The sequence below is a fragment of the Oryctolagus cuniculus genome, chromosome 15 (genome assembly GCF_051225735.1).
Source record: "Oryctolagus cuniculus isolate XC-2025 breed Fujian yellow rabbit chromosome 15, ASM5122573v1, whole genome shotgun sequence".
Lineage (NCBI taxonomy): Eukaryota > Metazoa > Chordata > Mammalia > Lagomorpha > Leporidae > Oryctolagus > Oryctolagus cuniculus.
In genome coordinates this window covers 43,458,347-43,475,881 of record NC_142881.1, presented here as the reverse complement: position 1 = coordinate 43,475,881, position 17,535 = coordinate 43,458,347, and the positions used below count along the sequence as shown (strand labels likewise).

General features: G+C 37.7%; 1 protein-coding gene across 2 annotated transcripts in view; it reads right to left on the bottom strand.

The window, feature by feature from the left end:
* Positions 1 to 2,436: 2,436 nt before the first annotated feature.
* Positions 2,437 to 17,535, bottom strand: part of ASAH2 (N-acylsphingosine amidohydrolase 2) — a 74,857-nt gene continuing 59,758 nt past the window's right edge. For both annotated transcript variants that reach the window (XM_089314856.1, XM_089314855.1), the window contains exons 18-22: positions 15,149 to 15,244; positions 12,952 to 13,098; positions 12,071 to 12,130; positions 8,489 to 8,577; positions 2,437 to 6,579 (exon numbers count right to left, since the gene is read on the bottom strand). In XM_089314856.1, the coding sequence (XP_089170982.1) occupies positions 6,390 to 6,579; positions 8,489 to 8,577; positions 12,071 to 12,130; positions 12,952 to 13,098; positions 15,149 to 15,244 (582 nt within the window). In that variant the 3' untranslated portion in view covers positions 2,437 to 6,389. The remainder of the gene's footprint in view (positions 6,580 to 8,488; positions 8,578 to 12,070; positions 12,131 to 12,951; positions 13,099 to 15,148; positions 15,245 to 17,535) is intronic.

Genomic DNA, 17,535 nt, shown 5'->3' with positions numbered 1-17,535 from the left:
AGGGGAGGGAAGGGGAGGGAAGGGAGGAAAAGGAGAGGAGAGGAGAGGAGAGGAGAGGAGAGGAGAGGAGAGGAGAGGAGAGGAGAGGAGAGGAGAGGAGAGGAGAGGAGAGGAGAGGAGAGGAGAGGAGAGGAGAGGAGGAAAAAGGCAAGGAAAAAAGGAAGGAAAAAAGGGAAAATGAAAGAACATTAAAGCAACACAGACTTTAGAAAAAATTAAGAAATAAAGCCGTCACTCTGGAAGAATGGAAAAGTAGCCATGGTGGGTCATCTCCTTACACACTCTCCATTCTTGTAAACTTACTCACCTTCACACTGTAAAGGCTTGTGCAGTCCTTATTTCTGAAGTTTCTCCCTAACACTTGATATATATTTCACCTTCTTGAAATTTTCTCTCAACTCTCCTAATTCTCCTTACTGTTTCTTCAGTGTTTTCTGGTTCTCCTCCTCCTCCTCCTTCCTAAAAGTAGTTGTTTTCCAAAGGCCTCTTAACCCAATCTTTCCTTCCTATGAGCTCTCCTTTACAAAGTCATCAATTTCCTTGACTTCAACCATTAGTTTGAAGTTGATGCTTCTGGTATCTCTGATTTTGTGCCGCACCTTCTCTGCAATGTCCCCATTCCACATTTCACACTGTCTGTTGCACTCTGCTAACTCTCAGAGTCTCAGATACCTGAAACTAGATTGACAATAGCTTCCTGAAATCTGCTTCCTTTTGCCCCTACTCTCATTCATACTGTTACTGTTGCCCAAACAACATTTCACATCCAATAAGTTATGTTCATTTTAACTCACACACCCAAACCATTCTCATTCACTCCTGAAGTCATTATTCTGGTTCTGAACTCCGTTATTTCTCAGTCCTGCCCGCTCAGCCTCAGTTCTGTCCCCATCCTAATTCTTCCTTCACTAATATCCGAGATTTCAAGGTACCACTTTGAAAAAACAAATCAAGGAGAGCATAGTGCCATTGGAGCCACTTATGATTCAGCTCTCAATGGAAAAATTTTTTTATTTCCTATGATTTTTCAGATACTTACATGCATCATATTACAGAATGCTCAGTGACAGTTAAGGAAATTAAGAGCTGAGTAAATCAAGTGCATACCATTTAACAGGAATTGTGCCAACAGTTTTACCTCATTTTAATTTCATAACCTCAAAACATGAGTGCTATTACTGTTCTCTCTTTAAACATTAAAAAAGAAGTTAAAATATAAAGTATAAAAATTGTATGGGTGTCATATCATTAGGTATATAGTAATAAATATTTCTTCTCTGAATTATGCCACATCTGTCAATATACCTACCCTCCTTTCTTCATAGTATGATCATTGTAATGAATCCCTCATTTTATAATATTAATACCCATTTTCAAAAAAATAGTATGTATGTGTATGAATATAATATATAAAAAGAAAATCAAAATCTAAAATAAAGTTGCTCCCTCATTTCTGAAATAAAAATAAAAAGAAGGAAGGACAGAAGGGAGGAAGGGAGGGAGGGAGGAAGGGAGGGAGGGAGGGAAGAAAAAGAAATTAGTTGAGATGAAGAAACTGAAGCTTTACGAAACTAACAAATTTACTCAGAACCTGATAGTGGTCAAATGGTGATGCTAGGATTTGAACCAGTTATTTTCCAGATTATCCTCTCTTAACCATGAATTTAATCTCACAGAATTTAGGTCATTATTACTATAACCATTTCAGAAACTAATACTACTACATAGTCTTCTCAAGGTCACAGCCAAATTCAATCTCGTATGAACCAGACTCCAAAACTCATATTTTTCCTTCTACTTTATACAACTTCCCATGTATGTCATATGGGTATAAGCTATTCCTCAGGCTTTATGAGACTTACTGCATCTGAACCACTTAGGCCAAGAGGAACTGACAAAAAGAGGCAATGAGTCGACGCAGCACCATCCACAGTTCTGGAAAGACATCCAAAGAGTTTGCATTCCTCATCATGGTAGCTTCAACCTCATAAAATCACACATGCTAGTGATGGGAATATCACTTAAGGATATCTTCCTCTAAAATACCATCTCACTCCATTGCCATTTAGGGGATGCAGTATCTCCTGTTGAACAAGCTTGTTCTAAACTTGTATTGCTGGGATATTAAGTTCTGGTGTCCATCTAGCTTTTTCTGGTTTGGAGCAAAAAGTAAATCTGATATAGTCAATATTCATCAAAACAGAGAATATGGGAAAGTCCATGTCATCAGATACCCAGTCCCAGTGAACGAAGTAATAGATCACTATTCTTCTCTAGCTAGTGTTGAGCCAATACCACTGCCACCATTCCCAGGTTCTAGTTTGTTCTGTATCCTAAAATACCGCAGCAGTAACATTATGCAGGCAATTAAAGTACATGTCGATGGCTTGATTTTTAGTATTTACAAGTATGAAGGATTTCAAGGTACACAGAAAATGGAAGTAAAATATTAGTTTATTTTGGGTCAAAACAATTTGAAATCCATGCATAGTTTTTTTTCAATATATGCATTTTCCATTAATTTTTTGAAGAGAGTCAGGCTGGGATGCAGGATCTCATGTAAAGGTGCCTTCACTGGCATTACTTGTCATTTCAGTGGGTCTTAAATAGCAAAAAGATATCACATATTTATCTAGCTAGATAGAAAGAAGCAGAAGTCCCTTATACAATCAATTCAAAGAGACTCAATTACAGGCCACCAAGACAGTCAATATCACTGGAAACTTGGGACCAAAATCAATTTCCTTGGTTCTAAAAGTGGATTATATTATTTGAGTAAAGGATAAATACATTCAAGAACACTTGTGTAATAAGCAGTCTCAAGGGGGGGAATGCTAACACAAAGTATAAAACCAAATTATGATTTATGAAGACAAAGTTCAATATCTTCATTTATATTCTAACTATAGCCTTGAAAAACTGCTTGATAATCTATTGTCTACTTGTGCTGTCTTCTTGTCCAGAACACCTGCATGTACACACACTCTCTCCCTCTCCCGTCCCTTCCTCCCTTCTTCCTTTCCTCCTTCACTCTCTCTGTCTCATCATTCAAACTTTCAAATAAATCTTAAAAGAAAAACATCAATGACATCACTGATTGGCTGTATCAAACATGAATTTCAATCAAACCTGAATTTATCACCTCAAGATTTCTTGCAATATGAGACTGTAAATATCTATGTTTAGATCACTGCTGATCGGGGATTTTCTATTCTAACAAAGGTGTGGCAAATATGTACATTTCCCTCTCTGGCATCATATCAGCCTGAAATTCCAAAAGCCAGTATGAAACAGCAAGTTTGATTGGATACCCAAGAGCCAAAAGCATCATCAGGAAGAACTAAAATTCTTTCATCTAGTGATGAAAACATTTGAGCAAAAAAAAAATCGATGTGCTAATATGAGAAAAAGACAATAAGCTTGTTTATATTAGAGGAGAATAAAAAAGAAGGAAGACTGGAAAAGATTATTCACAAGTAAACTCATTTTGGTCACTTTGTCTTAAGTAGCCATAATAAGATGCCTGCCTAGAACACTAGCAGTTGTCCTTACAGTAAAACAATGCCAACATATGAGCATATTTTCCTGTGGTAGATCTTCAGAAACTGGGAAAAAACTGATGAAGCAGTGATTCCATTATGTTGGAGTGGCTATTCTTAGAGTCATTTTTGTCATTTTCCATACTGACTTACATATAAATCATCATCTTTTGTTCCTATTTTTTGAAGCAGATTGTTCACTTGCATATTTCACCATTCATTAGAAAATACTCTCAAGTGTAATTCTTAATTTATTACTAAATATTCTATTGAACATTGACAATTTTACAGAATAGTCATTGAAAAATATAGACCTAAAAGTGGAAAAATTCACTACTCTTTGAAGAAGTCACAGTAACCTAAACATCAAAATAAGCAGGGTACAAAAAATAAAATGTTGATAAGAGAAACAACATCTGCTTGAAATTATTCATAGTTTTCCCACCAACGGAACCCACTACTATCTACCCTCTCCACCAGTTTCAGTAGTTTCCTTCCCATAGTTTTGCTCCAATGAGCCTCTCTCCAGCAGCAACCACAGATGCAAACAAGGTCTGAATTTTTATATTAATATATGAAGTCAGTTGCTTTGCAGTATTCTTTTATGCTCAAGTGAATAACTATGGTATCTACACTGCATGGATTTGGTTTTATTTTTATGCAAAAAAAATAAAAAAAAAAAAACACACAGAACTGTATGGTCTGGAAGAGGTGAGAGCCAGTGCAAAAATAGGTACTATTGGTTATCGGTGGCTGAGAGTACCAGTCGACAGAGGGTTGGTACACAAGAATCAATAGATGTAGTGGGATACAAAAATATCAGTAGGGTAAAAAAGACTGGTAGGGCACAGTAGGGTGCAGAAGGTTCTGTAGGTCACAGTAGGATACAAAAGGACCAGCAGGATGCAATATGATCAGTAGGGTGCAGAAGAATCAGTAGTACACAGTAGGTTACAAAAGTATCAGTGGTTGGTATCACTGTTGCCTTGATATAGATGTCAGCAAGAGGGAATCTTGGGCAGATAGAAAAGCCTCAATGAGAGGAATGAAGATAGTGGAAAATAATTCATAAATTCTTCTACATGACAAGAAATAATGTTTAAGACCATCCCATGTGTTCTTTTGAATCTAGATTGACTACTGTCAGAATCACCTGCTCTTTTAGGCCTCTGATTGATTTACACTGAAGCTGGTGGTGCCATTAGGTGAAATGCTCACAACTCTTAGAGAGCTTGGTTAGCTAATTCTCCAGCAGCTAACTTGCATAGAAAGAGCCTCTAGAGTACTGACTTGACAAATTCTTTCATGTTCTGGAATCGTTCTAATTCAAGATACAGTTAAGCCAAACATCAATTGATGTTAGTATTATCATTATTGCTATCACTATCATTTCAAACCTTAAAGTTTATTTTTTAAGTAAAGGTTATTTTTTCCTTAAAATGCTAAAGCTTTTACACACATAAAAAACGTGACTTGGAGTCTGGAATTTGAATGTGCAGGCTGGAAATTTCTAGCTAACAGGTCATTTTAAGTGCAGTTATCACTTATAGGCAATCAAGGTCAGATTGTCATATCTCATTCTTTGGTACATTAGGCTAGGTATAATGTTCACTGCTGACAAATAATTTTAAAAACTGTACAGAATTTGCCTTCAAATTAGAGTATCCAACACAAATGATATACAACTTGAAGATTACTAATTTTTAAATGTCTCTCTGGAATTATTATAAAAAATTGAATATTTTCCATTAAAATAGTCACTTTTGACACAATACAATCTCATTGCTTAGCAAGACCTAGGAACTAGTATAATACAGGGGATGTAAGTCTAAATAAATATACTATAATTGAATGATCCACAAGTGAATGAGTGAGCAAATGAAAAAAGAACAGATAAATTAGTTTAGAACCTCCCCATTATGGACTGCTTTCCCAAGCCAGCAACATTATCATTTTACTATCAGAACTAATGCAAAAGCTTTATGGTTTTAGGTGAACTTGATTTATGAAAAGAGTAAAAAAAAATCACTTAGAATAAGTCCTGGGAATAAGAGACATAATCCAGTGAGATAAGGACACTTAAGGAAACAGAAGGCATGATCAAAACATTACAAGTGTGACTGTTTTCATAATTGGGCTCTGAAGACAATTTCAGAAATGACTTGAGAATTAACAACTCTAGACCAAGCAAGTCAGCTCCAGGGTGACTGCTTTGAAGAGCCATGCTCATCTGAATATAGAAAAGCTGCCATGCTAATTTCCTGTTTCTCTAATTGGGTGCATACATTTATGGTTAAGGTTTATATAATAATTTTCAAATGGAATTGGAAGAAAAGGTCCTAGAACATCATTGTAATTTTAAGTCCACAAACCTCATTTTTCCTATTTGTAAAATAAAGGATCAAACTATACAATGTCTATAAAGGTTTTCAGGGTGAACATCCAAGGATTCTATAAATAAACAGGTTAAATATTGTTCACACAGCTTTGAATACTCTAACATTTTGGAAGTTTCATATTCAAGGCAACTGTTCTTCAATCACAAGACCTCAAGATAAACCACGCTTTTAAGTTGTAGACCACAGGGTACAAGGCTGTTGGGCAAGAAAAAAGTGCATCAATGGGATTTTTCTCTCTCAGTCCCTGTCCCTCCTCCTATCAGTCTCCCTTTTCTTCTTTTCTTCTCCCTCTCTCCCTCTGTCTCCCATCCCCAGTCCTATTAGCAGTAAATTATCTGTCCCTACACAGGGACAATTATAGAAGTCAACATGGTGGTTCACACTCATGTGAAATCAGTCATATAACATACACAGAGAAAAGCTATCCTTTAAATGACATGCCAACTTTCCTCTAAGTAGTTACAACTTCAAAAGCAGAAGAAGTGCCTTCAAAGGAAAGTATGACAGCTGGCTTCAGAAGTTCCTGCTTCCGATTGTGTCCAAAATATCTTATTCTGTAGATCCCAGGCTGGGCAGTGTCTGGAATATGCCATTCTATCGTTGCATTGCTCTGACCCAGTAATCCCTTGTGCCAATAAAAACTGTTGATAGAAAACAAACAACAAGCACAACCCAATTTTACTCTTAAGAATGTGTCAGTAGAAAAATGTGATTATTCATTCAATGACAATTAAGGGAATCCATACAATGAGCAAGGCACACTTCTAGACATTGAGGATACAGCAACAAATGAAGACATAAATATTTTTTCTATAAGAGGAACTTTAAAGAATAGGTACTTGTAGAAGCATCTTTGTCTTATCTTTCTAACAACCTAACTCTATCCACCCACAAAGTCTCACTCGATATTCAGAATACAGATATCTCCTGCTTTGAACAGCCCTTGTCATACTCTGCATAAGCCTGACACTTATTTTCACATCTAGATTAATGCATTAAAATGTGTATTTGATGAGCACATGCACCACCCTATTCTGAAAGCACTAAGAACATAATAGCGACCAAGAGAGAGAGATGATCTAGAGATGGCTTAACGCATCATAAAGCTTGTGTTCATGTATTAGTGCGGTGAGTATGGCAATAAACAAAACTAACAAATAAACCAATAAATCTTTACGCAAAGGAATAAATAAGATGGAAATCTCAGTAAGGAGGTATCATTTAAATGGAGTCCATAGAGATCTGGAGGAAGAATATTTTAGGAAGAGGAACAGAGAGTAAGTGTCTGGAGTAGGAATAGACATGATGTGACCAAGGAACAGACAGCGGGTCAGCAGGAACAGGGCATCCTGAACCAGGGAAGAGTGGCTGAGATGAGATAAATGAAAGGAGCAGAATTGTACTAACTCCTGTAGACCACAGCAGGAGCTCAGATTCTCTTCTGAATATAGTGAGACTCTACAAGCTATCAGCTAATATCCTCAGTTAGGCAAAAAGCAAATCCTGAGGGAGCAGAGTATTTGCTCACTATATGACATTTCTCAGTGATAGCTCAGTGCTCTCAATAAATAGTAGTTGCTTTTGGTGCTGATAAACAAAATGTATACCTATCCTCAGCATTGACTATTACTCTAATTTTAGCCTTTGAAACTATATCACCTTTTTTATTATCTGTATAACATTTTTTAACCAAAATAGTACTATTTTCTTAAATCACCTATCCTCTAGAATCCTAAAGACAAAGCTATACCTGTATAGCTATCAAGTGTTCACAAATGGTCTCATGCCTATTTCCAGTTAACCACATGAGCCAAACCAACATAGAAAAAAATCACTCGGTTTAAGGCAATCTGAATTAGACATCAGGTGCCAAAAACTTCACCTACGTCCACCCCACTCTCTTGTGGTATGAAATGTACAGATTTGTGAACAGACATATTTTCTTATTGGACACAATGTCAACTCTTCAAAATATTACTTTGCTGACAATTTTGATAACAAAAGACATAGAGATCAATCTCTCAGGAAGTTCCATGAACCCATGACCTCCTTGCCTGAGTCACTGATAGTTAAACATCAAGCCTCTTGTGTTTCAGTGTCCCAAGTGATGAATCACTGGCTATACAAAATAGGTACCACATGTTGGGAATAGGTTCACTATTTTCCCAGTAGCAATGCCAGGCTCTGCAGAGCTACCTCAACTTCTTCACCAAACATTCCTTTCAATCAATTTGCAAGAAGGCTAGGAGAATTGGGGATAATATCGTAACCATGGAAAAGCAAAACTAACAAGATGTCTATAAGAATGGAAGCTATAAGCTCAATAGGCCCTATTCTGAAAAAAGTATGACAGTACATTGTTTTGTTTTTGTTTTTGTTTTTGGAGAAAAATATAACCAAAATGGAGTTTAATAAATCAACTAAATACAGTCAAATGGCCTCCTTGAAAATTTGTTATCATTAATACCAGGAATTAAATCAGTCCACTCATTTGTGTTCCCTGCACTATTAACAAATGATGTTCAACAAATATTCAATAGATACTCTCACCGAGTCTCCCATGAAGCATCATTATACACTATGTGCCACGTTGCTGAAGCGTCCTCATATTTTTCCACAGTGAGGAAGGTTGAGTGGGTCTGAAATGTAATTGATATAACTGATCAGGAAGTGCACACTCACAAAAAAGGATGCCCTCTATATATGCTTCTCTTTGTGATGATACACTAAACAATTGACACTAAACAGTCTGTGCAATGTCTTCAGAATGCCAATTTGCCAGCCTATTAAACACCATAACATTTTTAGAAATATGAAAGAAGTATAATCAGGGAACTGATAACCAATTTTTGAAACTAGAGCAGATTAAAAAATTGGGAATAAAACTTGAAACTTAAAAAAGATATAAGGCAAACCTTTTCGGCCGGCGCCATGGTTCAATAGGCTAATCCTCCGCCTGTGGCACCGGCACACCGGGTTCTAGTCCCGGTCAGGGCACCGGATTCTGTCCCGGTTGCTCCTCTTCCAGGCCAGCTCTCTGCTGTGGCCCGGGAGTGCAGTGGAGGATGGCCCAAGTGCTTGGGCCCTGCACCCCATGGGAGACCAGGAGAAGCACCTGGCTCCTGGCTTCGGATCAGCACGGTGCGCTGATTGGAGGGTGAACCAATGGCAAAGGAAAACCTCTCTCTCTGTCACTCTCTCTTACTGTCCACTCTGCCTGTCAAAAAAAAAAAAAAAAAAAGGCAAACTTTTTCATGACACGCTTATTGATTTATACTCCGAGATTTTCTCTAGTAACTTGAAGATATAGGATGCAAAATGCTAACGTTTCTTTATCTTTCTATCTCTGGGTAAGTGAATTATTAGTTATTCCACCTCCCCAAGTGAAAGAATTCAAAAGAACAAGTCTTCCTTGTCCTGGGATGCATTTTGTCATAAATTCCTAGAAACCACACCTCAAGCAGAGTCTATTTCCCCATTGGAAGACTGCCATAATAGAGCAATTTGTTTCCATTCCAAATAAAACACAAATTTGAATGATGGGACAATACATTTAAGAAGCTATAAATCTCCAATTTACCTCAAAATCTCCCGGATTGTGATCCATAAAGACAGGACTTGTGCCTAATTCACCTGTACCCATCACAGTCCTTTTTACCTGTCATTTACTGGTCCTCGAAATAACTACTTTTGGGATGGATTATTTATTTACAACTGGGCCATGTAATTGTTTAAGATTCTTCTCTAATTTTTCAACCAATAGATTATATTCAATTGAGAAGTTTTCATAGCCAGGGTGACTTGTAAAGAAACCTATTTCTGTCCACTTAGATAGGCATGACATTGGGAAGGCAATGGATGGAGTAGGAGATATAGTGGGCTCTACTGATTAGGTTATATACAGATGGGAGAACAAGTCTAGACCACTGAGTATCAGCATCAAAATGAGACTGTCCTTTTCCCACCAACTTAACCACAATTTCTCCCAGATGCATAATTACATAATACAAATTAATTAATCTCTCTAGAGTACAGTTTATACATCTGTAAAGTATCCTAAAATGCAACTCACTAAGTACAGGTGAGGATTAAAATAGATTGATGACATACTGTACAAGGGAGCTGCAAAAAGTTTGTGGAAAATGGAATAGAACAATAATGCACAGTTTCCATGAACTTTTTGAAGCTCCCTCCTACATAAAGCACTTGGGCTCGTACCTGCAAATGGTGACTATTAGATAGTGATGATGATGATAACAATGACAAGGACGATGAAGATGATGTGGTGATTGTTGGTAATACAGTATGTTGGAAACTATTTTACACCAAGTTCCAGAGGATTCTTAGAAATTAATTCTGTTCTCATTATATTGCTTTAAGCATTTTGTTTTCTTACCAGCCCACGGCAATAATGATAGTGATGTTTCTCCATCCTAAGGATAGTAGGTGGCAGCTAAAGCTGTAGTTTTGAAGCAGTACTTTTATATATTCAGAAAATAGTATTACAAGCCTGTCGATATTCAGTTACAGCTTGACTTCCCAGAAAAATTATTTCAAATAGGTGCATACTGATTCTCCAAGCAATAGAACATTTCTCCCCAGTGTTATGCTTGACAATGTCATATTGCTGCAATTGTTACCATGGCAAGAATGATATTTTAATGAACAGAAATGAGAAGGCCCATTCTGAGTGAATGTGTCCTCAGCTATTGTAAAATAATATAAAATCAGTTTCATATGGCCACTCTCTTTTTCTTCTACAAATTTCCTTATTGTTTGAATTCTTACAAATACAATGTGTCCAGTTATTGTTTGTGTAGTTATAAGAACAGTTAAAGTCAACTACAGAAGACTAAAATTGCTTCTTTTTATTACTAGACATATTATGTATGCATATAATTTACAATATACACAAGAAGAAACAAAAAAAGCCTGAAATGCTTTGTCACAAACATTAACAATGACTAGCTCTGAAAAGTGGACGTGGGGAGAAGGGTACTTTCACAATCTACTCTAAGTACTTCTATCTTGTTTGGTTTTACATTGAACACATATTTCTCAGGTAATTTTTCAAGATTAATATATAAATGCCATATTATTGCCAGTAGGAAAGAGTGAGGAAATAGTTATTGCAAGATAAAGTAAAACAGATGGACTAGGACTCCCAGACCATAGGACAATCATTCAGATATCCAGTCATTCTACAGCTGTAGAGGTTAAGACCAGAGGTAGCACCGGCATCACGGCTCGCTAGGCTAATCCTCCGCCTTGCGGCACCGGCACACCGGGTTCTAGTCCAAGTCCGGGCGCCGGATTCTGTCCCAGTTGCCCCTCTTCCAGGCCAGCTCTCTGCTATGGCCTGGGGAGTGCAGTGGAGGATGGCCCAAGTGCTTGGGCCTTGCGCCCCATGGGAGACCAGGAGAAGCACCTGGCTCCTGGCTTCAGATCAGCGCGGTGCGCTGGCTGCAGCGCGCCGGCCGTAGTGGCCATTGGAGGATGAACCAACGGCAAAGGAAGACCTTTCTCTCTGTCTCTCTCTCTCACTGTCCACTCTGCCTGTTGAAAAAAAAAAAAAAATACCAGAGGTGGCAAAGTGCGAGAGAAGCACAGGACTGGACAGGAAAAAGCCAAAGACACAATTCATCTGTTTTGTCTCTTGACTTTTTTACCAAATTTAGTAGAGTTCTCTATTTGTATACAAAAATGGGACTATGTTGAAGTTAACATCATCTCAAAAGATGATGCAATCCTATGACAGGTCTTCAAAAGGTTTCTGAGAATACGTATTTTGAGAAATTATGCATGAACTTCAAATTTTTCAGCACCAAAATCATCTTTTAAGTTCATTTTCCATAAGCTTTTTGAAGTTCTTTCCTATATGCATTGTGCTATACTTATAGGTGATTCTAAAAAGAGCAAGCTAAATGTGTCCTATGTGCTTTCTTCTAGACTCAATTCCATATTGGTTATGTCCACTGAATATTTCCTCACATCTGAAAAATAATATAGAAAATAAGTTGGCACTTTTTACCATTACGTTGTTAACCTTTACATAGATGTTCTCTAGAGCGAAAGAGAAACTAAAAAGAATTCAAATTTCCAAAAAGATAATCATTGATTCTTAATTCTTACCTGGTTTTCTGCTGAATTCTTTGGGTTAGCACCTACAAATACAACTTCAACAACTTCTCCCTGAAAACAAAAACTTACTTAATGACTTCTAATAAAAGCATTTTTGCCATACTTCTATTTGAGGCATGATCTATTATCTGTTCTAGGATTCTGGATTCCTGTGAATATTCTTTTTTATTTAGTCAAATGAAGTCTGAGAATATTAGAGAAAATATCCTTGCAACACTGGGCACAAGACTTTTTGGCCAAGGAATTTACTCTCAGCAGATCTGGTTACAGATCTAGAGCTATCATTACAAAATAAATCATCAAAAAAACCCTATTGGAACTAATGAATGATTTAGCAAAGTTGCAAGATACAACATAATATAATAATACAGATGCTGCTTCATTTTTATGTGCTTTTCCTATTTTTGATTTAAAAGACAATTTCTCTTAGCTTCAGTTAATGGTTCCATGACTGTACATTTGAGAAATGGAATCTGATTACAAAATAATTCATTTTAAAAATTAAAAGAATGAATAATAAAGGAAGGAGGAAGGAGGGCAGGAGCATGGACAGAAGGGAGGGTGAGAAGTATCACCATGCTCCTGAATCTGTTTATATGGAATATATGCAATTGTTTACTTTATATAAAATAAATAAATAGATAAAATAATGAAAAGGGCATTATTTGAATTTTAGAAATCCAATTTTGCATAATTACCCCCATAAAAATATTTTTTCCAATCACCACTGTAGAGATAAATACAGATGTCCAAATGAGCATTGTGAATGCACATCTGTGGTATAATTAGAATCAGGCAGCATTAAATAACACCCCTGCCCTCACCCCCCAAAACAGGCCTCTGAAATATTATAAGACCCCTCTGAGTCTTACCACTCTGTATTCAGGTTTCGCTGGCTGTAGGACATCCCCAAAATTTCTGCCTAATGGTGCTCTATCTGCAATATTAGGAATTAACGGGCTTATAAGCTGTGTGAAAAACGGAGGCTCGGGGCCTTGGCTCAGGTTGGCTACTGTGTCCTAGAAGAGAAAGCATTTGCTAAAGTAGTGCACAATATCAATGCAAAGACCCTTTACCCAGCCCTCTAACCCCTAAGAAATCCTTTCGCCAAAGGAAGTATGCACACACATACACACACACACACAGGCTCACACTCCAAGAGCTAACAACTTTGAACAAAATGAGGTGAATCTTGCTAAGATGTGAGCCTGTAAGTGCATAATTTAAACTTTTGTCACTATTCCCCTAGACAGAACAGTCCAGCAATCAGAGTATAAGCTTCGAATCTGTACTACTCAGGTGTGGATTTGGGGCAGCTCTTTTTAAATTCTGTGACTTAGGAAAGGAGCCTAACACATGATAAATCTTTACACAACAACACTGTAATTAGCCTTCTAATTTTTAAAAAGGATTGAATTTCTTTCACCTAGAGTCAATACTAAGATTTTTCCTGAATCCTTCTATGCTAATTAAGAAATATAATGAATATACTTTTATTTAAGATCTACAATTAGTCTACATCTTGATGGATTTAATCTGTTTTCTATAAAATTTACCTCTTTGACTTTGTCATCAAAATGCAAATCTTGATTATTGAATAACCCATGATATATTTATAGTTCTTTAATCCTCACATTATATATTTAATCTTTATAACTCCCATATGAGATGGATGTGTATTGTCATTTTCAGTTTGCAAATGAGAAAATAGCCTTGGAGATACTTCGTGGGTTGCTTCCAAGATGACACAGCTAGTCCTAAGATGCATGACCATGAGGTTGACCATGGAACAAATTTATGCAAAATGAATCACAATTTTCTTCACTTCATTTCACTATAAAATTTGAAGAATCAATTTCTACAGTAAGAATGACAGCTCTTTGTCCATGAAAGTTAAATAGCATAGTTATGTTCAAGGATGGGGTAAAGGTTTACACTTTTTTGTACAACATAGATATCCTACAAGTAAGTTGAGCTTTTGTGATAAAAATAAAAATAGTTCTACTTCAAAGAGAAAGTAACAGACCTGAAACTGAGATGAACATTATGACAAAATAATAGTCAAATCATTAAAATACCAACAGAGTAAGCACATTGTCCTGAAATTTCAAGCACACAATCAGCAGGTAATCATGGGAACCAATGAACTTCCCAATATTCAACTGACTTGACTGCAGAAACAGCAAATTCATTTGTTCCAATCTAATATATCCACGCTTGCTTTAAATGAGCTTAATTGCTTTAGCTATGCCATATTTATGTCACCATTTTTATTTAGGTGGATATGTTATTATATAAAGGCCTGTTTATTACTGTAAGCTTTTTATCATGTTTGTTGACTAATCTTCTGAAACCACAACTTCAGCTTCATAAATAATTACATCCCAATTGAAGATTTCTGCCACTGTGTTCCTTTAAATCAAGTTAACTCAGGTGTATACATTTTAGGAAGATATAATGTGTGCATTCCAGGGTGCTATAGTATTTCACCAAATCTAAGCCTCTTTAGATTATAGCAACTTATTTTTTGGATCATCAAAAAAGTAAAAGCATACTACTAATTATAATAATATTTCTGATTGGAAGATGGATCCCAATTTCAGAGATACTATAATGTGTGAAATGAGCATCTTAGGATTAATCTACTCAACTCTTGGTGTGACTGGACAGAATCTGGTGAGAATTCAACGACAGTGGTTCACCTCCAAGTTAAAATTGCACTGAGCCTGATCACTTATCACCTTCAAGTCCATGTGCTCATTGGAAAACTGGAGGTAATGATATCGTCTTACTTTACATAATGGCTATAAGGCATAATGAGATAATATATATGAAAAAAGGCTGCCACACAAAAGGATGTTAATAAATCTGAATTTTAGTATTAGTAAGATTTTTCTTTTCTTAAAGATGCTGTATAGTTCTAATTTTTTAACTACAAAGATTGTCCGACATACTGAACACTCAAAGCTAAGGTTCTCTTCTGCTTCTCTCTGTATTTCCTCACTCTGAAGCAAATACTCACACATACACATACATATACACATACGCAAACATACAATATTATCTTACTGTAGCAATGGCCTTAGCAAGGCCTCTGAACAGCTGGATGTAAGCAGACAGAGTATGTGGTCCATAAATTGTAGATGCTGCCTCGTATCGCTGAGCCTGCAGGATAAGCAAGGAGAGGTGTCTATAGTTCTCCAGATTTCAACCCACTTACAGTGGTGTAACATTTCAGGAAGCTAATGCCTGAAAATTTCACATTACTCTAAACCAGCATATCTTCAAGATTATTGTTGACAAAAGAAGGTATAGGCATTTCCATTTGTCCACTGAAGTAAGCTGCTCCCATCAACTACTTGTTAAAGGCAGTGGCTTCTCTTTGCTTAAGCCACTTGGACTTTCACTCCATTTTCTCTGGAAGATGATGTGAGTTTCTGGGCTTTCACCCATTATAAGCACTTACATAGTAAATGTTTCCCCGAGGGAAGCATCAAGGAGAGAGAGAGTTAATGCCAACTCCCGGGTTAGCTTGAAGTTGGTGGTCCCCTCTGGAGGACATGGAACCCTTCAGAGAGCTATGAAGAGAGTCAAATGCTTCTCCTTTAACCTGGGGACCAAGACCACAGTTCTTTCACATAAACCTCAAAGTCATCAATTCTAAAAGGAAATTCATGGCTCCAGACATATCAGCTTCCCCTGTAACATTCTGCATCACGGACAATGCCTATCTCTCACACAAGGAAATTGCATTAGAAATCATATTAGACTTGTCTTTCTCTTTCTTCCTATATCTTGTAAATTTCCAAATCAAGTCATCTGGGCTCCTAAAAAATCTCTTGAGGGGCCAGTGTTGTGGTACAGTGGTTTAAGCTGCTACCTGCAACACCAGCATCCCATATGAGTGCCCCAGCTGCTCCACTTCCAATCTAGCTCTCTGCTGATGAGCCTGGGGAAGGTGCAGAAGATGGCCCAAGTGCTTGGGCCCTTGCCATTCATGTGGGAGACTTGGTTGGATTTCTGGGTTCCAGACTTTGGCCTGGCTCAGCTCCAGCCATTGCAACCATTTGGGGAGTCAATCAAAAGATGGAAGAGCTCCCTCCCACTCTTCTCCCCACTCCCCCATTACCTTAACTTTCAAATAAATTTAAAAAAAAATCTCCTGAGTTGATCCATTTTCCTCTGAGTCTACTACTTTTAGTTTTGCCTAAACCCTCATCTCCACTCAGACCTGAACTACAGCATCTTATTCTGTTCTCTCTCCCGGCAATTCACTGCCCACACGGCCATTCTAGTGACTTTTCCAGCTCTCAGGTATGATCACAGCATGTTCTCTCCTACTGCAATACCCCAAAACCTCGCCTACCGAGTCAAAGCAATATAGCATTACATACAAGACAATTCCTCAGCTTACCCCTGTCTCACACGCTAGCCCCTGTCTCATAGCCATAACCCTCATCAGACTTACTCCATGATACTCAGCGAATTATGGATACGAAGCGCCAATGTTGACCTTTGCATGTGTAGTTCCCTCTATAGAGAACATCCTTCTCATTTGTATTTGCCTGACTAACCCTCGCTTGTTCTCAAGGACTCAGATTGATGTTGACTTTCCCTGAGGTCTGCCAGTCCCCATCCTTAAATGCCCAGCATGGTCTGCCAGTCTTGCTCTGTGGTCATAGCACCTGTGCATGCCTTTCATGGAACTATAGTCATCTGCTTTTCTCTCTGTTAGACCACGCACTTCTAGTGGTCTGGACAGCAGTGCAGATTATTTTCAGTGTTCTGCCCCAGAAAGTATCCAATGCAATGTCTCATAACACACATCTGTGCAGTTAATGTGTGAATTAAGCTATTAATTAATTAGTAGTTTTTCTGGTAGGAGCTCGTCCCTCAGCCAGGAGGCAGCTAATAAGGGTTCTTAAATTTGGGGAAGGCAGTCTGCTGAGATTTATGGACACCTCTCAGAATAGTTGTTTTAAATGCATAAAACACCTAAGATTGATATAGAGAATCGACTGGATTGAAACATATGTATTAAACTACAATAAGCCAAGCTTGTGATATTTTAAGGTATGTGCTTCTTTACTATGCTAATGAATAACAAGATTTAGAAGTAGATCTAATAACTGCTTCGATTTTAAAATAATAATAAAAGATATTTCCTGTTGCTCCCCGTCTTCGTGGAGGAACGACACAGGACCCTGCGCTGTTCTTTTGTCTGCTCGGCCCTCCCCGGGTTTGCTGCTGGTTCTTCCCGGGTTGGCTACCGACCCTTCCACCTCTGTGGAAGGGCCGTTCCCCCTGCCACTTTCCCCACTTCCGCGGGGGAGCAGCACACCGCCGGCCGGCTCTCTCGGGGGCTGCTCAGATGTTCCTCAGGTGTTCCCCTTAGATGTTCCTGGTGCATGTTGTCTCTCTCCTCCTTTATAGTCCTCTTCCACCAATCCCAACTC